Source organism: Panthera uncia (genome assembly GCF_023721935.1).
Source record: "Panthera uncia isolate 11264 chromosome C1 unlocalized genomic scaffold, Puncia_PCG_1.0 HiC_scaffold_4, whole genome shotgun sequence".
NCBI classification, from domain to species: Eukaryota; Metazoa; Chordata; class Mammalia; order Carnivora; family Felidae; genus Panthera; species Panthera uncia.
The window spans coordinates 70,938,259-70,963,995 of record NW_026057585.1 but is presented as its reverse complement, the minus strand read 5'-3'; the positions used below and the strand labels follow the sequence as shown (position 1 = coordinate 70,963,995).

General features: G+C 40.6%; 1 protein-coding gene across 1 annotated transcript in view; it reads left to right on the top strand.

Moving 5' to 3' along the window:
• The window catches only part of ST3GAL3 (ST3 beta-galactoside alpha-2,3-sialyltransferase 3), a 191,960-nt gene that overhangs the window by 18,168 nt on the left and 148,055 nt on the right, over positions 1–25,737 (top strand). The window contains exon 2 of the mRNA XM_049617323.1: positions 10,063–10,207. Within this exon, the coding sequence (XP_049473280.1) occupies positions 10,093–10,207 (115 nt within the window). The 5' untranslated portion in view covers positions 10,063–10,092. The remainder of the gene's footprint in view (positions 1–10,062; positions 10,208–25,737) is intronic.

Here is a 25,737-nt window from a genome sequence, read left to right as displayed (position 1 = left end):
GACAGAGGATCCTAGGCCAGTTCCATGGCGACAGCAGAGAACCCGATGTGGGGCTCGAACTCAAACCGTGAAATCATGACCTGAGCTGAAGTCAGATGCGTAACTGACTGAGCCACCCAGGCGCCCTTTTATTATTGTTTTGATACATTCTAGGGCGTCTTCAAGTGGAAAAAGTTATGTGACTGAAGCCAGGTCAGGATTTGAATTCTGGCTTTGTCACTGACTGGCTCTGTGATCTTAAGGTAATTTAACCTTTCTGTGTCTCAGTTTTTTCTCTATACAATGGAAACAGTAACCTCACAGGATTGGTGAGAAGATTCATTGAGTTAAGTTGTTCAAAACTCTTAAAACTGTGGCCAGTTCACGGTGTGTGCTGTATGAATATTAACAATATTAACCTACCCTACACACTTACTTGCACTTAGAAAATGCACAGCTTTTTTGCATAGAAGGATTTAACATATTGCATATTAATTACTTAAATCTGCCTAGTCATGCATAACATCTGAATAGGAGGTGTGCATTCAGCAAAAATGTTTTCAAAAAATTGATGAGCTTTTCAGTAATTTTTTGGGAAGCTGTATAATAAATAGTACAGTATATAATAACTTCTAATTAGCTTGCCTTGAAAATATTCATAGGAGACATGCTCAGGAAATACTTTGGTTTTTGCTCTGCATGCTTTTGTCATACTTGAGTTTATATCCAATAGGGACTGATATTTGAAGGTCAGCAAAATTCTGACATTTTAGGCTAAAAATTCTTGCTAAGTATAGTTCAGAAAATAACCATATTGTAGGGTGTTTTAGAAATTATAGGAGTTTGATACAGTTTGTTTCAATGAGTTCATATTTTTAATATAATTTTACTTTCATGGCTAAATTAAAATAACCTAGCATTATATGCCTTTTGTACCTTTTTAAAATGTTTTTATTTATTTTGAAAGAAAGAGAGAGACAGAGTGTGAGTGGGGGAGGGGCAGAGAGAGAGGGAGACACAGGATCTGGAGTAGACTCCAGGCTCTGAGCTGTCAGCACAGAGCCTGATGCGGGGCTCGAACTCACAAACCATGAGATCATGACCTGAGCTGCAGTTGGACGCTCAACCAACTGAGCCACCCAGGTGCGCCCCTGTACCTTGTTTTGAGCACACTCTGACTAAATATTCAGTCAGTGAGCAGGTAGATTTTTGAGTCACTACCAAGGATACAATGGTGAACCAAACAGACACGTTCCCTGCCTGAATTAGCCAGAATATGAATGTTAAATTATTGCTGTAAATGCTCATAAGAGGATAAGCAGCTGCTGTGGGAATTTAGAACAGGGAGACCTGAAGTGTGGAGACAGGTAAGGCTTTCTCTGTGGAATTAACCTTTAAGTCTGAGTGGGAATTGGTGATATGAAGCGTAAGTGTCGGGACAGTGTCAGCCTGACGTTGGGAGAGAGCATGGGGAGTGGAAAACACTGAAAGACGGTCAGTGTTGCAGACTCATCGAGGTGAGGTGTAGGGGATGGCAGGAGACGTGGGAAGCGGTGGGCAGGGACCAAATGATGCAGAGCCTTACGTGGCTTGTGAAGGAATCTGGGACCTTACCCTAAGGACAGTGGGACATTTGCAAAGTCTAAGCTTGGGAATGAGATAAATTCACATTGGCTGCTCTGTGGGGAATGAGTCGGCGAAGACCAAGAATGGGTAATGGAGGCTTACCAGGGGGCTGTAGTAGGAGTCCAAGCCAAAGATTATAGCGACTTGAAATAGGATGGTGGTAGTGAAGGTGGAGGGGTGGATGGATGCAAGAAGGATTTCACAGGTGAAACTCATAGGACTCAGTGATTGATTATATGTGGAGGTGGGAGTGGGAAGGAGGGTGGTGTCAAGGATGATTTCCAGGTTTCTGACAGAAGCACCTGTGAAGATGTCGCCTTTCACCTGAGATAGTGAACAGAGGAGAAGGAGGAAATGTGGGGCATCTGTGAAACATCTAGATGATGCTGTAGAGCAGGACGTTGCGTGGATGTGGAACTCAGAAGCAGTTACTTAGAAGGTAAAGTTCGGGATGGTCAGCATAATGATGGCAAATTAAATCATAGATGTGGAACAAAATTGCCTTGGGGATATCTGCAGAATGAAAATGTTAAGACGGCCTCACGTAGTACCCCAAGCTCCTCTCCTCTTTCAAAATTGCTATGCCGATATATGATTTGCACACAAATCATAGCTTCAGGATATATTATGTTTTGGAATGTGTACAGCTTATATCGTGTCTTGAGTTGGTGCACATAATTAGAAATATATTGGTTTATTTCTTAAACAAATACTTCAGAAAATTTTTCTTTTTTCTTTTAGAGAGAGAGCCGGCAAGCCGGGGAGAAGAGGGGCAAAGGGAGAGAGAGAATGAGAATCTTAAGCAGGCTCCACGCTCAGCGTGGCTTGATCTCACGACTCTGGGATCGTGACCTGAGCTGAAATCAAGAGTCAGACACTCAGCCATCTGAGCCACCCAGGGGCCCCTAAACAAACACTTCTTGAGTGTTGCTCTGTACTAGGTGCTGTGCTGTTAGATGCAGGTGATTCACAGACCTAAGTTATAGATTCTGCTTTCAAATTATATGCTGATTCTTTGCAGAGACAGAAAAATAGGCAAGATGTTTTATAAATGCTGTGATATAGGTAAGCATGGGATGTTATGGGAGCAGACAGCCATAGTATAGGGCATTAAGGAAAGCTTCCTGAGAGAGGTAAGACCCAAGTCTGCTCTGACTTAGAGACCTAAAAGATGAGCTGGCATTGGTAGGCAAAGAAGGCAGAGAAAGGACCTACCACCATGCTGTACTGCCTCTCCCAGTTTCAGAGGCTGCAGGAAGGTCAAGGCCCGAGAGGACAGTAATGTCCATTGGGTTTGACAGTTAAGAGGTCAGTGGCGAACTTAGTGACCCTCTAGAGCAGAGTATGCGTTTGATTGTCTTCGTGTCTCCTGGGCTTTGCATAATTCCTGGCACTTAGTGTTTGTTGCGCTAGCTTTGGGCAGAAGCGAGACACCTCCTTCTCCAAGGTGAATACACGGGAAGAGGATGAGTCTGATTGCTGCTCCACTCTACGTGCTGCAGCAAGCTTATGGCAACTCTTTACCTGCATGCTTTTTTTGTGGCTGTACAGGGAGGCCAGGTGAGCTCCTGCAGCCTGAACAGTTCTCGCTATTAATCTAGTGTTATTTTTATGTTTTACTCTAGTCTTTTTCTTTTCTTTTTCATGGCTGGGTACATGATACCTGTGTCTTTTTTTCATCCACTACTGTATCATAAGCACTTCCCCATGTCACTATAATTTTTTCATAAATTACATCTCCCCCCCCACCCCCCCCATAAATTACATCTTAAGTGGCTGCAAAATCTCTCACTTGGATGTGTATTTGAACATTCATTTGAGGACTGGTTTAATTTTTTTCTTTTGTAATAATTTGAAATAATTACAAAAGAGTTGCAAAAATACTGCCAAGAATTCCCATATAGCGTTTAGCTCATTTATTGTGTCGTCTATCAGATTTCTCCATTGTAAGGTTACACTTTTCCCCTCTAATTATAAGAAGTATCTTATGGGCAGAAACTTGAAGACTGTAGAATACCCCATTTCTCAAAATTCTACCCATTAATTTTAGCATCCTTTGATATTTCTTAGCTGAATTATTGCTGAAATGGTTACCAAATGGTGACTTTCTTTTTTTTAAATTTAATTTATTTTTAAAATTTACTTTCAAGTTAGTTAGCATATAGTGTAACCGTGATTTCAGGAGTAGATTCTGTAATGCCCCTTACCCATTTAGCCCATTCCCGCTCCCACAACCCCTCCAGTAACTCTCTGTTCTCCATGTTTAAGAGTCTCTTCTGTTTTATCACCCACCCTGTTTTTATATGATTTTTGCCTCTCTTCCCTTATGTTCATCTGTTTTGTCTCTTAAAGTCCTCATATGAGTGAAGTCATATGATATTTGTCTTTCTCTGACTAATTTCACTTAGCATAATACCCTCTAGTTCCATCCATGTAGTTGCAAATGGCAAGATTTCATTCTTTTTGATTGCCGAGTAATACTCCATTTTGTGTGTGTGTGTGTGTGTGTGTGTGTGTGTGTGTGTGTGTGTGTATGTGTGTGTGTGTACCACATCTTCTTTATGCATTCATCCATCGATGGACATTTGGGCTCTTTCCATATTATGGCTGTTGTTGATAGTGCCGCTATAACAAATGGTGACTTTCTAATTACGTTATTCCTTCTACATTCATTAGTTGGTATTCTGATCTAAGGGAGCACTTTCTCCTCTCCTCATTTATTAGGCTCTTGTTTAATGGGTCATGATCTTTTATTATTGATCTGAACTGCTCCAGAGCTGACCATTAGGAGCCCCACAAGCTGGCTTCATTTTACGTTCGATACGGCCTCACTCCTTGAGCCTTTACCTGCTCCGAGGCACCGCAGAGGATCCAGGCTTATCTTGTTTGTGCCTTCTTTGCCTCAGCCCTGCAGTCAGCCATGCTTCCAGGGATCCCTGGTTCCTGTCAGGGAAGAATGGTATTTAGAAACCAAGGTCTAGCTGCTAGACGTGCTCTTTGTAATTGGGACATGACTGCTGCCAGGCTCTTTCCAGTGACCAGAGCTAGGGAATATATGCATGTATCACACAAAGGCACACACACTGCCCACATCTATATTTATTTTTATAGTTCATATCTTTATATATCAAAAACCATCCATTTACACCAAACCTTTCAATTTCAGTACAACCCCCAAAATTTATTTTAGTTTTTCCCTTTTCCTGTTTGCAATTCCCTTCCCCACCATGGAGAAATCTGGCTCCTGTTAGCTAGCATCAGTGTACTTACTTATTTGGTTAATCCCAGCATTGCCTGTTGCCACACCCCGAGACCCCCTCACGATGGCTGGATGCCCCACACCTCTCTTCACTCCAGTCCACGCCTACCCTGATTGGCACCTGAAGCTTAATGGCTTTTAGATTAAATTATTCAGAAAGGCAGACAAGGAGGGAGCTCATTCCTTTTCATGGCTGCATAATCCTCCATTTTAGTGGATATACCGTAGTTTATTCAGTTCTGACCAAAGGACTTAACTCTCTTATATTACAAATAGTGCTGCGGTAAATAGCCGTGTGCGTGAATTGTGAATTTTTGTCAGTGTGTCTTTGGATAGTTTCTTAAATGTGAGATTACTGGGGTAAAGGGCAAAGCATGTAATTTCGTTAGACATGGCCCCATCCTTCCCACCACCACACAGTGTGTGAGAGGAGCGGTTTCCCCCAACACCCTCAAGCTTTTGTCCTAGCTGTGAGTTTGAAATTTTGTCTCTCAGAATTTTGAGGTGCTGTTATTTTTCCGTCTTGGAGGTTTTGGCGTATTTTAAGCGCTTATTTTATTTGTTTCTTTGTATGTCATCCACTTTAGGAAACCAGTTTCCTCTTTGGGTGTTTGGGTGTTTGTTCTACATCTTCGTTTGAAGATCCTTTTCCTTAATGGAAGAAGAGGTAGAAGTGAAATAGGTGATTAGTTCAGCCTTCTCGCTGTCATATTTGCTGAACAGATAGGTAAATCTGTTGACTGACTGATGGTCCTGTGTCTGCTGGAGCCTCAGGTTTGTAGACTGTATGTATGTTCAGGCATCACATCTGCATTCAGGACAGAAAGCAGGGGAAGGTACGGCCGCCTTCTGAAAGGCAAGGCTTGTTTTGTTTTGTTTTTAATTGTTTTTTAACGTTTATGTTTGAGAGAGAGAGAGAGAGACGGAGTGCGAGCGGGGCAGGAGCAGAGAGAGAGGGAGACACAGAATCCAAAGCAGGCTCCAGGCTCTGAGCTGTCAGCACAGAGCCTGACTTGGAGCTCGAACTCATGAACCATGAAATCCTGACCTGAGCCGAAGTTGGACGCTTAACCGACTGAGCCACCCAGGCGTCCCTGAAAGGAATAGCTTTCCAACAGCCACCTGCCTTTGTAGGCAGGCTGCTTACCCCTTAAATTTGTTGTTGTTTTTAACGGGAGCCCTGGATGGGATACAGGCCTTTGTGTTGCTGGAATTGCAAGTCTCTAATTCCTGTTTCAATGTGAAAACTTTGTACATTTGTTATATTTTGTTTTAACGTTTATTTATTTTTGACAGAGAGAGTGACAGAGCATGAGTGGGGAGGGGCAGAGAGAGAGGGAGACAGAATCTGAAGCAGGCTCCAGGCTCTGCGCTGTCAGCACAGAGCCCGACGCGGGGCTCGAACCCACAGACTGCGAGATCATGACCTGAGCTGAAGTCAGACGCTCAACCAACTGAGCCACCCAAGCACCCCTTTGTACATTTGTTATTTGCATAAATATAAAAATTAAAATTAAACATAAATATACAAATAAACAGATTGTGAAAAGAAAACAACCTTCCAAACCCACTTTTTAGTTTGGGGCCTATTCTTGTAAGTATGTGCTTAACACGTAACCTTAATTTTCAATATCAGTGTCGTCCTTGTTTGTTACCACCAGCATATGGGCCATACATATATATTACGACTCTACAACTAGATTTTTTCCACTTAGCAGTGTATACTAGACGTTTTGCCTATGTGAGGACATACAGCTGTGCCTCATTCTGTGTAATGGGTACATCGTATACTATACATGTCATTCTCTTGCCCTCATCAATCCATCACCCACCTTGTATCCTCTGTGCTGGTGACTGACATCTAAGAACAGCATCATCTGGGCTTTTTTGCCCTCTGGCTTGGAATCAGCTGATAAAAGACATGGACAGGGATCAGAGGGTGAGTGGTGGGAGAAGTCAGAGCATTTCTTACCCCTCCCACCCCTTACTGGGGCTCCAGGAGCCGCTGTGCCCTTGGTAGTGATCTTCCTGATGGCTGGCCTCTCTTTTCCGATGATACCCTTTGTCTCCTGCTCTTTCACCTTGAGGGCAAGAGTAGCTTCCTACTGTTGATAGTCCCTGGATGCTTCACCACCCGTGGTTGGTTCCTTTCACTCTACTCACACAGCTATAAAAAATCCTGTCATTAATTTCCTTCGGTTCATTCTCTGCATGTGCCATCTGTTTCCTGCCAAGACCCCAGCTGATATAGATGTCATTGTGTAGATGCACAATAATTTATTTGTTTGGTTCCCTGTTGATGGACATTTGAATTTTTTTTCTAGTATTTTGTTCTTATAATGAGTGTTGCTAATGGACATTTATGTACCTATTTTGTAAAGTATTTGTTGGAATGTTCCTTTAGGAAGAAGTCACAGAAATAGAAATGCTGGGCCAGGGTGCACGAATGTTATAAATTTCAGTAGCCACTTACTTCCCCATTGCTTCTGAAAGAGTCTGCCATTTTACATTTCTACAGTGTGGTGTTTGGTTTTTTTAATGTTAAAAAATTGTAGAGGTAATACTTGTGACTTACAACAAATAAACTTAACTTAGAAATATATAAAGGAAAAAGTACTTCCTAACATTGCATCCTATTTCCTGGAGGTAACCCCATCAACAGCTATGTATCCTATCATGTTTTTTTTTTCTTTATAAGATTTATATCCTTATCATAGAATAAATTCATATATAGATAAAGTAAAATCATTTATACATGTATGTATGTGTGTATATCTCTATTTATCTATCTCTACTAAGGAAGCTCATTTGTAGACTCTGTTCTATTCATCTGTTTGTCTTTTCCTGTGCCAGTACTCATCTATCTTAAGAATTACAGCTTTGAGTTTTTTTTTTTTTTTTTAATTTTATTTGTATTTTTATTTTATTTACTTTTAGTTTTTTGAGTTGTTTTGATATCTGGTAAGGCAAATCCTCATTATTTTTCATGAAAAACAATTTCTTGGCTCTTCTTGGGCATGAAGTCTTTGGATTAACTTTAGATTTAAGTTAAAACAAACAAACAAACATGGATCTTGGCTGGAGTCAGACTGAATTTATAGAGAACTGACATATTTCCAATATCGAAACTTCTCACTTAGGAGCCTGGTGTGTTTTCTTTATTTATTCAGATCTTTTATGCCCTTTGGTGAAAATCTTGCCCATTTCCTCCTAAGTTTATTTTTAGATATATTATAGGTTTTGTTGCCATCATGAATGGAATTCTTCCTCTTACATCTTCTCATCAGTTATTGTTGGTATAGTTTTTAAGAAGATTTTTGTGGGGTGCCTGGCTGGCTCAGTTGAAAGAGCACGCGACTCTTAATCTCAGGGTTGTGAGTTCGAGCCCCATGTGGAGTGTAGAGATTACTTAAATTAAAACTTAAAAAAAGCTGTTGAGTTTTGTAAATTAATCTTATCACCTACTTATTTGTTCTGATGGTTTTTTCAGTTGATTCTCTTGGCTTTTCTAGGTGGACAGTTATATAATCTCTAGTTGATAACTTTTTAATCACTTTATGTATAGTGTTTATACATAATTTCTTTCTCATATGTTATTTCATGGCCAAGATATCTTAGTGGGGTAGGGGGTGGTGATCCTAGGAAGTCTTCCCGGCTGATGTTACATTTAAGGTGAGCATCAGAGAATGCTGATCATCAGAGAATGTTCCAGGCAGGCCTTGAGGAAAGAAACAAGGCTGCGTTCAGTGAGTTGGAAGAAGAAAGGCAAAGGACACAGACAGGGTTGGAAAGTGCAAGAGATGGGTTGGAGAGTAAATAGGGGTACAGTCAGAAACTGCTAAACTCTAAGGAGCAATTCCTTTATTCTCAAGGAATTGAGAATTTAATGAAAGATGTGTTAGGCAGAATGGCCCCCCAAAGATGTCCACATCTGAATCCCTGGTATCCATAAATATGTTCCCTCATGTGGCAGAAGGGACTTTGCAAATGCAGTTAAGACTACAGACCTTGGGGAGCCTGGGTGGCTCAGTCAGTTAAGCATCCGACTTCAGCTCAGGTCATGATCTCACGGTTCGTGAGTTTGAGCCCCACGTCGGGCTCTGTGCTGACAGCCCAGAGCCTCGAGCCTGCTTTGGATTCTGTGGCTCCCTCTCTCTCTATTCCTCCCCTGCTCATGCTCTATCTCTCTCTTTCTCTCTCAAAAATAAACATTAAAAAAAAATTTTTTTTTAAAGACTACAGACCTTAAAACAGGGAGATTATCCTGGATTCTTCAAGTGGACCCGACCTAATCATATGAGCCTGAGAAGCAAAGAAGTTTCTCTGGCTGGGGACAGAAGCAAGATGTGGTAGAAGGGGAAGTTGGAGAGATTCAGAGTGAGAGGGACCTAACCCAGCGTGGCTGAAGGGGGCCGCGTGGAGCAGAGACTGATATCCGGCCAGGAGATGGGGACATCAGCCCTACAGCTGCTGGGAACTGCGTTCAGCCCATAGCTGGAATGAGCTCGGAAGCAGATCCGTCTCCGGTGTCTGTAGAAAGGAACACAGCCCTACCGACCGACTCCTTGGTTTTGGCCCTGTGACACCCTGTGCAGAGGACCCTGTTGAGACACAGTGTACCGGGACGTTGGGCACCCGGAGCTCTGAGACAACACATCTGTGTTGCTTGGAGCTGCCGGGTTTGCGGTACTTTGTTACACGTCGGTGGAACGCCAGCTCAGCAGGGTTGAAGCAGGAGAGTGGCGTCAGAATAACGGACCAGTCCTACCTCCGTGTGAGAATGGATCCGGGAGAGCGCACTTCGGAGGCGGGGAACCGTCTGTGGGAATGCAGCGGTGGTGTGGACTAGGGTAGTGATGGGGGGAAGGGGCATGACTCAAGACTTACGTGGGAGGTTGGAATCGCCACAATTTGGTCATTGATTGGGTGCTGGGAAGGAGGGAGAGGAGGAACGCAGGGACAATTGCTGAGTTCTGGCTTTGGATGCTGAGTGACTGGTGGAGCTGTGTCTCAAGGCCAGGACGGGCAGCTTGGAGGATTGCTAGGTCAGGAACTCAGTGGTAACTCCAGGTGGTTCTTCGTTTGGAAATTCTCCTGTAAATACTTATTTTAAGATAGAGTATATCAACAAGATGATTGCTTTATCCTTTAAGACCTGAATTATTTTTTTGATTATTATTTTTTTTTTTTCCTTTTAGGTCATGTAGGAAATTGTAAACCATGTGAAGATGGGACTCTTGGTATTTGTGCGCAATCTGCTGCTAGCCCTCTGCCTTTTTCTGGTACTGGGATTTTTGTATTACTCTGCGTGGAAGCTGCATTTACTCCAGTGGGAGGACCCCAGTAAGTATGGTCACCCCAGCCTGCCCCCAGGGAACGTGGGGTGTTCGCTGGGCTGCAGTGCCCTCACACCCTTCGGAGACAGGCAGTGAGAGGAGACCGCACGCTCCTGGGACTCAGGCTCAGAAATTGCCTCCCATTTTTGTGGCTGTAGGTTGAGATCTTTGATGTTTTTCAAAAACTGCATGCCATGGCATATCCTCTTATGATCTCCGTAAAAACATGCTATTCTGCAATAAAAGCCCAAACTCTTCCAGTACTTCTGGTTTCTGAATGCCGTGCTTTTTAATTACTAAAGTGCGTTGCCTCTCCCATTTGTATTCGTTGCCTCGGGGCTCCGTATCACAGCTGGTTTTCTTCTGTCCTGAAAATGTTCACCTTTACCTTTTCTTTGAATTTGCAGTTTTCAATTTAATACTGTCTTTGTTTTATGTTCCCTGAAGAAATTTTGTCTACCTAGTTATTTTGTCCTTGCTGGCACTGAACTTGTACCTGAACAGAATAATGGCTCCCCTCCCCGCACCCTCCCCAGTACCTCCTAATCCCTTTCTCTGGCTTGTACTCCTGGCCTCCTATGTTACACAGTGTTTGCCACACAGTTCTCTGTACCCCCTGACTTGGTTTCGACTCATGCAGTATGGCCTGTGCTGTGGTGTTTTGAGGCTTGTGGTCAAAGGGCTCGCATTGGGCGTCACCAGCAGGTGCACATTCTCTTCTTGGATGTTGCCCGAAGTATCACACAGTGACCATATGTAGTTTTCCTTTTGGTTCTGTTTGTCTGATGGCTGGCTGAGTTCGGTGCAGGAAACACTGGGTAGTCTGGTCCTGATTCCTGGTTAATGTGACTTCCCTAAAATAGTTTTGTTTTTACAAACATTGACTGGCTACCAGTGTAGAATTCACTCGAGAGTCGAGTCAGTCTCTGGGTCTCAGGTTAAAATGAGTGGGAAGAGGCAAGTGGCATTGGCCTACTATTATTGTATTGAGACCTTGATAGTGGAACCATTCCTGTGAAGTAATTCATTTATTTCTTACATGGCCCAAACTCCTGAAGCAGTTTCAAGCCAACTAAAAAAATTTTTTTTTTAATGTTTATTTAGTTTTGAGAGAGAGAGAGAGCAACAGAGTGTGAGGAGGGGAGGGGCAGAGAGAGAGGAAGACACAGAATCTGAAGCAGGCTCCAGGCTCCGAGCTGTCAGCACAGAGCCTGATGCAGGGCCCGAATTTGTGAACCGTAAGATCATGACCTAAGCCGAAGTCAACACCCAACCGACTGAGCCACCCAGGCGCCCCTCAAGCCAATTTTTAAAATGCAGTGTTACCTCTTAACTTCTTGTTTTACGTGGAATGTTTCAGTGCCTCTTAAACGGTTAGCTTATAATTTTCACTAATTACTTTGTCTTTCCAGAGTTTATTTAAATTTCTCTGTCCCAACTTATTTTTTAAAACAAGAAGACTACCCAGAATCAAGTGTTTGCATCAGTGCAGTGCAAAATTCTGTAGTCAAAAGCATTCTCTATATCCATCATGGATAGATTTCATCTGTATCCATAAAATAGAAATATGTTCAAGGAATGGTGGTCTCCTTTTCTGTTGAGAACTCTTGACCTGTAGACAACATAACTAAGAATTAGATAATATTTTCCTAGAGAAGTTGAGAAGGACATTAACTTTATGGAAGACCTATCATATGCCAGGTGTTAGGCTACACAACTTATTAATTATATTAAATTATATGAAGTTAAATTAAATTAAAATAAATTTACTTCTCACTGTAACCATGTGGAGATGCTGTTATCCCTGTTTTCCAGCTGAGCAAACAAGGACTTAATTAAATGTTACACAGCTAATTATTAGAACCGGAACTGAATCCTGGTTTGTCTTTAAAACCCATGTTCCTTATTTTATTGAAAAGTATAATAAATACTAAGACTAAGGATAGGATTGAATTCTGTATTCTAATTGGTAAAAAGAGAGGAGAGGGACTCAGAGAAGAAATAGCAGAGTGTCAGGACGGAGGCGGAGAAGAAAGAAGGAAGGGAAGTAAGGGGAAGGGAAAGAAAGGAAGTTCTCCAAACGAGCGAGCAGTTTATTGGCTTGGAGGTGGCAGGGTGCTGTGTGTTCACGAGCCAGCGCTGTAGGCTTCAGTAGTTTATTAATAGCTGTCTGCTTTCCTTGGAGTGAATTATCAGCTGACTAACCACTATTTGCATCTTTTTGTTCTTCTGACACTCAGGCCTTTTAGATACTTGACTTTGAATAGGTCGTTTTAGACCGTCTTACTGTAGCATATTGTTTTCTGTACTGTAACATCAGAGAGCAGGGTAATATGACCAACTCTGATGGCTGACCAAGGCGGAGAAGTGTCTTTTACTCAAGAAACAAAAGTCAGTTTATTGAGCCTCCTATAGGAGATGGCCATTGTGTAGTGAAATTTACTGCTGCTGCTAATAATAATAAAACGAAAATAGTAATTTACTGAGTGTCTATGTGCTGTGATGGGAACTTTGTATTCATAATGTATTTGAACCTCATAGTTTATTAAGATTTTTTTTTGTGGGGGCTCCTGGCTGGCTGAGTCAGTTAAGTGTCTGACTCTCAATTTTGGCTCAGGTCACGATCTCACGGTTTGTGAGATTGAGCCCTATGTCGAGCCTGCTCTCTCCCTCTCTCTGCCCCTTCCCTGGTCGCATGCTGTCTCTCTCAAAATAAACAAACATTAAAAGTTTTTTTTAATTAAATTTATTATTATTATTTTTTTAATGCTTATTTTTGAGAGAAAATGAGCAGGGGAGGGGCAGAGAGACAGGGGGACAGAGTTTCTGAAGAAGGCTCTGTGCTGACAGCAGACAGCCTGATGCGGGGCTCCAGTTTGTGAACCATCAGATCGTGACCCGAGCCAAAGTCGGACACTTAACCGACTCAGCCATCCAGGCACACTGATTTCTTTTGTTTAGAGACAGGGAGAGAGCGTGAGCAGGGCAGAGGGGCTGAGGGAGAGAGAGAGAGAGACGGAGAGACAGAGACAGAGACAGAGAGAGAGAGAGAGAGAGAAAGAGAGAGACAATCTTAAGCAGGCTTCATGCTCAGTGTGGTGCCTGATGTGGGGCTCAATCCTGTGACCTGAGCCAAAATCAAGAGTCAGACGCTGAACTGACTGAGCCACCCAAGTGCCCCTGGTCCTCATAGTTTAGATTGATTATTATTATCCTCTCTTACAGATGCAGGAGCTGAGGCTTCAAAGAGGCTCAATAAGAGTTTGTATGTCTTTCATCCGGGGGGGTATTTCCAAGTTTGAACAATAAATGTCTTTAGCATTATTTTTCCTTAATTTTTACACTTTTTTATGACTTACCAAGGTTATCTATTGGAACTCCTTCATGGTGGTGGGGGGAATCTAGAGATTTTTATTATTAAATTATGCATTCAGTAAGCAGTATATTCCTATTTTGGCCCATGTACTATTCTGTGTAAAGTGGATATAAGATGAACGTAGACCTTCATGGTCTCAGCCTATTGACACAATAACAGCTCTATTTTTAAAAAATAGTTTATTTATTTTTGAAAGAGAGCGCGCAAGCAGGGGAGGGGCGGAGAGAGAGAGGGAGACAGAGAATCTGAAGCAGGCTCTATGCTGACAGCAGTGAGCCCAATGCAGGCCTCGAACCCATGAACTGTGAGATGACTTGAGCTGAAGTCGGACGCTCAACTGACTTAGCCACCCAGGTGCCCCTTATATGTTGTGTTCTAAAAGAGATGTGTGTATGAAATGCCATGTTAGGGCATAGAATCCCTTCTAGACAGAAAATCTTATGATTTCATCCGTCCCAAGACATTGTGGCAAGGTGCACACTGCTTTGTTTTGAGCAGCTTAGAGCCGTGTGTGGCCAAGGCTCGGTCAACTTGCCAGGACCTGGGTCAAGTGCTTAACCTGAAAGGCTTTAAGTATAAGATTGGTCTCATTATCAACTTGTTTTTAAAAGTTCTGTAGCTTGCAGTTTTTGGTTTCTTATGTTAAGGAGCTTGGAAGTTACCGCTCTGTCCTCACAACACCTAAAAACCTGAGCAGACAGAAAAACCAGTAATTCTTTTTGGATCCATAAGAGAGGGGAGGACACAGGGCAGACTGCTGCCTCTGAGATTGGAGAGACAGGTGAATACAGGGAGTGGCATGCAAAAACTGTCACAGGAAGCAGTGCCAGAATAGGAAAACCTGAATTATAATAGATGAATTGCTGGAGGCTCTGGACAAGTCCGAGAATCAAAAACTCTAGGAGGAGCCAGTCACAGGGGGCCCCCACAGTATTGTGAGATTCATTTCCAGGGGCTCAGCCAGATTCTCACAGGAGATATTGGGGAAAGGTCTTCCCATGCATCTGGCACATGAGAAGAAAGGAACCGTTTTGAAATATGCCAGGACAGTTTTTTCTTCTTAATAAGACCTGCCCTCAAGGGAAACTAGTTAACCAGAGCCCAGCCTGTTGGAGTAGTATCAGAACCTAACTGATCTGGGGAAAGGGAAGTATCCAGCTCCAGTCATCTCTAGCCTTCCACGTGGGAGAAAGGAAATATCCAGTTCCATCCTTGAGGGCAAAGAATTCCCCATGGAAGGGATACAGATGGGAAATGATGAAAAGACACCATACATCATCAGGGATATACAAACTAAAACAACGTTGAGATACCACTATGTACCTATTAGAATGGTCAAAGTCCTAGAACACTGACAACATCAAATGCTGGCGAGGATGTGGAGCAACAGGAACCCTCATTCATTGCTGGTGGGAACACAAGATGGTACAGACACTTTGGAAGACAGTTTGGCAGTTTCTTATAATACTAAACATATTCTTACTCTGTGATCTAGCAGTCACATTCCTTGGTATTTACCCAAAGGAGTTGGTTGTTTTTTTGTCCACAAAAAACCCTGCACACAGATGTTTATAGCAGCTATATTCATCATAATGGCCAAAAGTTGGAAGCAACCAAGATGTCCTTTAATAGTTGAATGGAGAAACTGTGGTAGATCCAGACAATGGAATATTGTCAATCGCTAAACGTAAGTGAACTATCAAGTCATGAATAGACATGGGGGAGCCTTAAATGCATATTTCTAAGTGAAGGAAGCCAATCTGAAAATGCTACACACCGTATGATTCCAACTATATGACATTCTGGAAAAGGCAAAACTATGGCGATAATAAAAAGATTAGTGGTTGCCGAGGTTGGAAGTGGGGAGAGGTAGGTATAAGCAGGGCATAGAGGATTTTTAGGGTGGTGAATCTATAAGATATCATAATGATGAATATGTTTTTGTACTTTTGTCCAAACACAGAGGCTGTGCAACACCAGGCATAAACCCTTATGTAAACTATGGACTTTAGGTAATTATGATGTATCAGGATAGGTTCATCAGTTTTAAAAGTGTACCACTCTGGTGAGGGATATTGATAATGGGGGAGGATATACATGTGTGGGGGCAGGAGGTATAATAGGAAATATTTGTACTTTCCCTTGAATTTTCTGTGAACCTAACTGCTCTAAAAAAATACTCTTAGTAAAGTACTGTAGAATTATCATATTTTATGTATGTGTGTGCATGTTTATACACACACACATGTAAGATGATAAAAATATATATGTACATATGTTTAACTTAATGAACAAATGAACACAGTCTTGGAGTGAGTTAGATGTACTTCAGTTTCTTCATCTCCAAAATGGAGACAAAATACTGACATTTCTCTTGGCTCTGATGCTTTATTCAGGTCAGGTCTTATAGGAGAGTTGGGTTGTTGCCTCTTATCGGTAGACCTGATTCCCGTGCTCCCTTTCATGGAAACTTTACATATTTTATTATTTTAATTTTTATCTATATGTATTTCATAAGTTAAAGTGGATATTTTGGAGGAGTAGGATTAATTTCTTATGGGACCTTTAAAAATTCATGTTACCATATTTATCAATATCGCAATTCCCTCTGTGTTCTTGCCTTTATTTTACAAAAGATCATAACGGGAGAGATCATAAAATATGCATTATTGATCTGATTACTATGGAGAATACCATCTGGCAAGTAAGTTGGAGTTTTGATCTGATGTTGGGAGAAGGGTAGATTAAGTTTAGCTTAATAGACATAGGAAATTATGTTCACTCTTAGTTTTCCATCTTAAAAACGAAACGGAGGCTGGTATTTCTAGCCTGTGGCTTAGGGTAACACTCTGCTTCTTATGATAATGGCATAACTGGTATCAAGCTAGCCGTCTCTCTATAAATAGTTACAGAGCTGGACAGTATAAATGAAGCAACTCTTGCCAAGCAGTGGACAGGAGGCAGTATAAAATTTCAGTGCCTAAGAAAAGGAAAACTTATGAGGTGAGCTCTGCAGTTCTCTTTGTGGGGGCAATTTCCCAGCCCTGCCCACAGAGCTGGAATCTCAACAGACCATAGTGCCTCCACTTGGCTGAGGAGGCAGAGATCAGGGTGTAGGGCAGCTGAAGTGGTTGGAGTCCGTGAGGCAGGTCATCACTGAGTAGGGAATTTTTGAGAGACACAAGCCGGGCTGGGGGAGGAATTCCTAGGAGTCGGTAGCTGTGGACTGGGCTATGTATGTGCAGGGCAAAACCACCTGAATTTAACTACGTAGGTAACAGCTGTACAGGACAGGAGTAGAGGTCAAGCAGTCTGTGGGTGGCTGAAGAGTCAGGGACTTTGAAGTTGCAGCCCTACCAGAGTGGAGAAATCTCATTAGAACTTTACTACCCCTGGCATCCAGATGCCAGAAAGTTCATGCTAAGAAATAACGGCTGAAAGCTTCCTAAATTTGGTGAACAACGTTGACTTACAGATCTAAGAAGTTCAGCAAACTCTAAAAAGGATAAATATTGGGAAAGTTTAGGCATATGATAGTTAAACGTCTGAAATCTAAAGTGAAAATCTTGAAGACAAAGAAAAAGAAACATTGTCTATGGGAGTAGGAAACCCCACTGACCTTTCACCAGAAGCAGTAGAGTTCACACAATGAAAGATCTTCAAAGTGCTGAAAGAGAAATACCAAACACCTGTCATCCCAGAATCCTTTATCTGTTGGAAATATCCTTCAAAAATGAGGATGAAATGAAGACATTTTTTTCAGATAACAGTTAAGAGAGTTTGTTGCTAGCAAAGCTGCATTAACAGAAAAAACACTAAAGAATATCCTTCAGGCCAACAGGACGTGAGAGCAGATGGACATTTGGATCAACAGGGAAAAGCGAAGGTTGCTGGAAATGGTAAATAAGGGGCAAATATAAAAGACTCATTCCTTTTTTTCTCATCGTTTGCTTAAAAGACAGCTAATTGCTTAAAGCAAAAATAATAACCCTGTAGAATGAGGCTTAGAATTTATGTAAAGGTAAGATATGACAAAACTTGCACAAGAAATGGGGAGAGGGGAGATAAGTGGAACCTTACCTGTCGTAAAGTTATTACATTTGTGAAAAGAAGAAGTGGGAAGTAGGAATGTTGTGTATAAAGTGAGGAAAGAGTAAAGTAAGAGGTAGGAAATGTCAGACGTGAAGAGGTATTATATTGGCTCTAAATAGACTCTGATAAGTTAAGGATGTGTATTCCTTAGCAGAACTCCTTGGTAGAACAACTACTAGGAAAAAAAAATAACACAAAGAGGTATATTTATCTGAGAGGCCAATGAAGAAATAAAAAGCACTAAAAAATAGTTAACCGCCCCCAAAAGCAGGAAAACAGCAATATAAGAGCAAAAAAACCGAAGAGAGAAATGGAAAACAAATTTAAGACAGTTGACTTAATCCTGACTGTGTTAACAATTACATTTCAATGGGAATGGATTAAAACTCCAGCTAAAGGCAGAAATTGTCAGAATGGTTAACAAAGCAGGATGTATGTCCTGATATAGGAGACCTGTATTTTAAATCTGTTTTTTAGTGTTTATTTATTTTTGACACACACACACACACACACACACACACACACACACACACACACACAGAGTGTGAGCTAGAGGGGCAGAGAGAGAGGGAGACAAAATCAGAAGCAGGCTCCAGGCTCTGAGCTGTCAGCACAGAGCCCGATGCGGGGCTCAAACCCACGAATCGCGAGATCATGACCTGAGCCGAAGTCAGATGCTTAACCAACCAAGCCACCCAGGCACCCCTAAGAGACCTGTATTTTAAATTTAAAAACAGGTTCAAAGTAAAAACAGGGTCAAAGATATGGAAAATATATCTTATATAAATAATAAGCATAGGAAAGTTGGCATAACTATTAATTTCAGTCATTACACCTTATGACAAAAAATATGACAAGAGATTACAGAGGGTTATTACATAATGATAAAAGGAGCAGTTTGTCAAGAAGACATACATAAATATGTATGTACCTAATAATCAGAGAGTGTTAAACTTCATTAAGCAAAAACTGGTTAAAACTAAGGGAGAAAGGGACAAATCCACAATCATGTTCAAATATATTAATACCCCTCTCTCAGTAGTTAATAAAACAAGTCAAAAATCTGTAAGGATATAGAAGATCTAAGCAACTCTATGAACTACCTTTTCCTAATTGACATTTATAGAACATTTTACCCAATGGCAGAATACACATTCGTTCCAAGTGTACAGAGAATGTTCATTGAGATTTTTGTGCTATTGAGGACATGATAGATGAAGTTCATATGTAGATAATATACTGGGAGGAGAAAATTTCAGTATTTGTCAATGATACTGGAATTAAAATAAAATTAAAAAAATAAAATTTGCTAGGTTTGATATTTAGAATATACAAGGAATTCCTGCAAACGAAGAAGAAAAAGGCAGCAATCCCAGTAGAAAATGGGCAAAGAATTAGAACGAGTTTACAGAATAAGAAACCCATAAGGTTAAGCGTAGGAATAGATATTCAAACTCATGAGCTATAACAAATATTAAAATTAAAACAAGATATCTCCTTATACCTTAGACTGACAAAAGAAATGTTAGAAAGCTGGATAATCCAAGTGTTGGCAGGAATGTGAGAATATAGTAACCTGTATTCTTTGTCAGTGGGAAGTAGACTGGTAAAGCCATTCTGGAACACATTCTTGTAATAACTAACTGAAGTATACATACATCCTTTAGCTCAGCAAATCTGCCATATATATATGTATGTGTGTGAATGTATGTGTGTGTGTGTATATATATGTATGTGTGTGTGTGTGTGTGTGTGTGTGTGTGTGTGTGTCACGATCTCGTGGTCCGCGGGTTCGAGCCCTGCGTTGGGCTCTGGGCTGATGGCTCAGAGCCTGGAGCCTGCTTCCAATTCTGTGTTTCCCTCTCTCTCTGCCCCTCCCCCGTTCATGCTGTGTCTCTCTGTCTGAAAAATAAATAAACGTTAAAAAAAAAATTAAAAAAAAAAAAAGTTATACATACACCTGCCAAATGGCAGTCATTCCACTCGTAAGTATTTACCTAAGAAAAAGTAAAAGCATATGACCAAATAAGACCTGTACATGAATGCTCACAGCACCTTTATTCCCAGGAGCTCCAAACTGGAAACCAACCCAAATGTCTATCAACAGGTGAATGGATGAACAAAATGTGACATATTCACACAGTGAAGTACCATTTAACAATGAAAAGGAAAAAAGTTGATACGTTCAGCATCGTGGATGAATGTTAAGCTCATGAATGAGTACATATTAATATTATTAAGTACATATTAAGTACATACTAATATTAATATTAGTACACATTAATATTAATTGATATTAGTATAATAGTATATTATGACTACATATTATATGTTCCATTTATATAAAATACAAGCTAATTATTAATAATTAAAAGCAGATTGTTAGTTACCTTGGATGAAACATGAAGGGAGAAATGGATTGCAAATGGGCACAGGAATTTTTTGAGATAGAAATGCCCTGTGTCTTGATAATGGCAGTGGTTTTGTGAATGTATATAACTGTCAATACTCTTCAAATTGTATACATTAAATTGAAGCAGTTTATTGTATGTAAATTACTCCTGGATAAAGTTGATAAGAAAGAGTAAATGCATATCAAACATACATATATTAAAAGAACATAAGCAAATGTATCCATTAAACAATAGAATGGTTGCCTCTGTAGGAGGAAGAAATGGGAGAAAAAGGGGAATAAAATTTATGACTTGATTTATACTATTTTCCATAGGGTTCTTTGCAATTCCCTCAATGTGGTTGGGTAATCGTTTCTGTATGCAGGTACATTCTGTGATAGTTAGGAGACTAGCCTATCTGAATGCAGGAAAGACCCTCTAGGGAGCAGAATAGCCAGCATGTAGGCTAAAATCCACATAACATTGCTGCGTAAGAAATGAAAGAATATTGAAATAAAGATACACCGTGTTCATGGAGCAGAAGGCATGATCTTAAGATACTGAATCTCCCCAATTTGTTTTAGGATTCAACACATTTCCACTAAAAATCCCAGAAGGTGTGGTGGTTTCTTTTAAAAATTCACTTTTTTGCTAGAAATTGCTGACTCTAAAGTTAATATGAAAATACAGAGAATTTAAAATTGTCAAAATAGTTTTGGTAGGGCATGTGACTCTTCTTGATCATGTGGTCGTGAGTTCAAGCCCCAGGTTGGGCACAGAGCTTACTTATAATGGCTAAAATTAACAACTCAAGAAACAACAGATGTATGTTGGCAAGGGTGCAGAGAAAGGGGAGCCCTTTTGGACTGTTGGTGGGAATGCAAACTGGTGCAGCCACTCTGGAAAACAGTATGGAGGTTCCTCAAAAAATTAAAAATAGAACTACCCTGGAGTGCCTGGGTGGCTCAGTCAGTTAAACGTCTGATTTTGGTTCAGGTCATGATCTTGTGGTTCGTGAGTTTGAGCCCCACATCGGGCTCTCTGCTGACAGCTCAGAGCCTAGAGCCTGCTTCAGGTTCTGTGTCTCCCTTTCTTTCTGTCCCTCCCCCACTCACACTCTGACTCTCTCTCTCTCTCTCTCTCTCTCTCTCTCTCAAAAATACATAAACATTAAGAAAACATTTTTTTTAGTAATAAAAAAAAAGAACTACCCTATGGCCCAGCAATTGCACTACTAGGTATTTACCCAAAGGGTATAAAAATGCTGATTCGAAGGGACATATGCACCCCAATATTTATAGCAGTGCTATCAACAATAGCCAAATTATGGAAAGAACCCAAATGTCCATTGACTGATGAATAGATAAAGAAGATGTAGTATGTGTATATGTGTGTGTGTGTGTGTGTGTGTATATATATATATATATATACACACACACACACACACAATATATACACACACACATATGTAGTATGTGTGTATGTGTGTGTATATATACACATATGTAGTATGTGTGTATGTGTGTATATACACACATATGTGTGTATATACACACAGACACACACATGCACAATGGAATATTACTCAGTGATCAAAAAGAATGAAGTCTTATCATTTGCAACAGTGTGGATGGAATTAGAGCGTATTAGTGAAATAAATCAGAGAAAGACATATCTGATTTCACTCATGTGGAACTTAAAATAGATGAACATAAGGGAAAGGGAAGGAAATACACATACATTGACTGTGTTCCTTATGCTGTGCCTTTTATTCCTATGATTTACTTATTTAATAGCCAGTTGATTTTTGATAAAGATACCAAGGCAATTCAATAGGAAAAAAATACAATCTTTTTGATAAATGGTAGCAAACAAATCTTGACTCATGTTTCTCACCGTATACAAGATTAATTTGATATGTATCATATATCTAAATGGAAGTGCTAAAACTATAAACAAAATATAGGGCAGAATCTTGGTAACCTTGAATTTGCTAAAGATATCTTAGGAGGGTAAAAAAACAAAGCATGAAAACATTAATAAATGGGGCTGCATCAAAGGTAAAAAATTTTGCTCTTCAAAAAACATTGTTAACAATTTTAAGGCAAGCCATGGACTGGGAGAAAATTTGCAAACCATAAATACAATAAATAACTTGTATTTTGAATACATCAAAGTGGGCAGAGATGTAAATAGACACTTTACCAAAGTAGATATGCAGATGGCATGTGAGCACATGAAAAGATACTAATCATGATTAGTCCTTAGGAGAAAATAGAAGTTAAAACCATAAGAAAGTATTACTCTAAACTCTTTAGAATGGCTAATATGAAAAAGATAGATTACATCAGGTGTTGTCCAGAATGGGACAGCTGTTAACACTTCTGCACTGCAAGTGGTCATGGAAAATGGTACAACCACTTGGAAAAGCAATTTGGCAGTTCTTAAAAACATTAAACATTCACCTAACATACCTAGCTATTCCTCTTCAAGAGGGGTGAAAGTGTATGTTCATGCAAAGACTTGTACGTGTGCATTCATCATAGCTTTGTTTGTAATAGCTCCAAACTAGAAACAACTCAAAGATCCATCAGTAGGTAAATGAATACATTGTGGTACATCTACACAATGGAATGCTACTCAGCATTAAAAAGGAATGAACTTAGAAGAGTGAACCGTTTTTTCCCAGTTTTATGAGATATAATTGGCACACAGCATTCTATTGGTTTTAGGTGTCCAGCACGATGATTTGATATATGTATGTGTTGTGAAATAACTACCACAACAAATTTACGTAACGTCTGTCATCTCATGTGAGTACAAAAGAGGAATGAACTGTTCATACACAAATAACATGGATGAATCTCACAGTAATTGCGCCGAGTGAGAGAAGCCAGACACAAATGAGTACGTAAAATATGATTCTATTTATAAAAGGCAAACTTATTTATAGTGACAAGAAGCAGGTCAGGGGTAGCTTGGGAATGGAGTAGGGTGAGGGGTGGGATTAAAGGAGCCTGAGGAAACTTGTGGGGTTGATATCTTTCTTATCATAGTTGTGGTGATGGTTTCACAGATATATGTCAAAATTCAAGTTGTACACTTTAGACAGTTTATTGTATGTTAATTTAGACCTCAGGAATACTGTGTTTTTTTAATTTTTAAAATTTTTATTTATTTTTGAGAGAGACAGAGCACAAACAGGGGAGGGACAGAGAGAGAGGGAGACACAGTTCAAAGCAGGTTCCAGGCTGTGAGCTGTCAGCACAGAACCTGATGCAGGACTTGAACACATGAACTGTGAGATCATGACCTGAGCTGAAGTCAGATGCTTAACCGACTGAGCCACCCAGGCACCACAGTAATACTGCTTTTAAAAATAGCCAGAGATGGGGCGCCTGGGTGGCTGAGTGGGTTTAAGTGTCCAACTTCGGCTCAGGTCATGATCTCATGGTTCGTGAGTTTGAGCCCTGCGTCGAGCTCTCTGCTCTCAGCATAGAGCCTACTTCGGATCCCGTTTCCCTCTCTCTGCCCCTCCTCCACTTGTTCTCTCCCCCAAAAATAAATAAATATTTTAAAAAAATAGCCAGAGGAAAAGGAGCGATTACCTTCCAAAGAACAACAGTTAGACTGACAGTTGACTTCTCAAGAGCAGCAGTAAAAGCCAGAGACAGTGAACTATTTTATTTTGTGTAAAGAAAACACCTGTCAACCTAGAACCCTGCATATGTATGTTTCAAGAATGACACAAACACGGAAGAAAGTTCATACTAACAGATACTCAGTAAAGGCACTTACAAAGCATAAACCTCAGAAAAAAGAAAATGATTCCAGAAGAAAGACGCAGGAAAGAATGGTAAGCAAAGAGAATGGTAAATGTCAGGATATCTAAGCAAACATTGATGCTGTTGCCCAATATTTGGTATTATAGAAACAAAGGGAGAGAACTATACTACTAGTCAGTAATAGCATATCAATTGAGAGAGGTTAAGAGTTAAAGTAATCTTACGTTGTTTGGTAGGAGGGTTCAATATATTGATAAATTTAGAATTCTAAGTTTTACGTGCAGGTGAGTTTTCTCGCTTAACTGCTACATGAATAGAGTGTGTAAAGTGCATGACTCCAGAACTAACAGAAGAAAAAAATGTAGCGAGGAAAAGAAAAAAGAAGGCAGGATGTCAAACAAATGTTTGAAAGAACAGGCCAACACTTATACATGAAACAAAAAGTTGAACGTATTGGTCATTTGAGCAAGAACTGTGCTTGTAAGACATAGTTTCTTAGAACAAAACAGAGAGCCCTCTTGCCTAGCAGTGGTTTTCAGAGTTTTGTCAAGAGCGTTTTCATGTTAATAATAAGATACTGGTTGCCCATTGCAGTGGGTTGCCATTTGCATTGATGTTGCAAAGTGATGGTGGGTACAACGGCTCACACCTTAGCACGGAGCAAAGCAGGGTACCAAACTGAACTAACAGTCATTGTACTTTTCACTGCCCCACACACTGAGGGAAAAAAAAAGCCAGTTTCATTTAAGAATGTTTAAAATTTTTTTATTAAAAATTTTTTTATTGAAAATTGTTTAATGTTCATTTATTCTTTGAGAGAGAGAGAGAGAGAGCACGAGCAGGGGAGGGACAGACAGAGGGAGACACAGAATCCAAAGCAGGCTCCAGGCTCTGAGCTGTCAGCACAGAGCCCGACATGGGGCTTGAACTCAACGAACCGTGAGATGAAGTCAGATGCTTAACTGAGCCACCCAGACATCCTGAGAATGTTGTTTTTTAATTTTAATTAAATTTATTAATTTTTAAAAGTTTATTTTGATGGGGGGAGGGGCAGAGGGTAGGGAAGAGAGAGGGAATTCCAAGTGGGCTCTGAGCTAAAAGGGCTAACAGCATGGAGCCCAACCCAGGGCTCGATCTCACCAACTGTGAGATCATGACCTGAGCCAAAATCAAGAGTTGGATGCTCAAACAGCTGAGCCACCCAGGCAGGCGCCCCTAATTTTTATTTTAGAGAGTGTGTGTGAGCATGAGCAGGGGAGAGAGAGAGAATCCCAAGCAGGTTCCACGCTCAGCATGGAACCCAACGCAGAGCTTGATTCCATAACTCTGGGATCATGACCTGAGCAGAAATCAAGAGTCGGACGCTCAACCAACTGAGCCACCCAGGCGCCCCTCACTTAATGTTCTTGGTGAGGGGTGTCTGGCTGGCTCAGTTGGTAGAGCATGTAACTCTTGATCTTGGGGTCGTGAGTTTGAGCCCCACATTGAATGCAGGGATTACTTAAATAAGTAAATTTTTTTTTGAAGAAAGTTCTTGATGAAACAGATCTTAATTTGACTAAATCTTGACCTTTGAGTATATATCATTTTTCTAAAAAACAAATATGATGGGAGCATCTGCTGGTTCAGTTGGTAGAGCATGTAGCTGTGGATCTCGGAGTTGTGAGTTCGAGCCCCGCGTTGGGTGTAGAGCCTATTTAAAAAAATAAATTAATAACAAAACAAATATGATGATGAAATGGGAAATATGCATAAGTATGCATAAAGCACTACTATGCACACTGATGTTTTATTATTGTCTCAAGGAAAAGCACTTGTGTGATTGAGCTGCAAGCTGAACTAGCTACTCTTTTGAGGGAACACCATTTTTACTTGAAAAAATGACTGACAG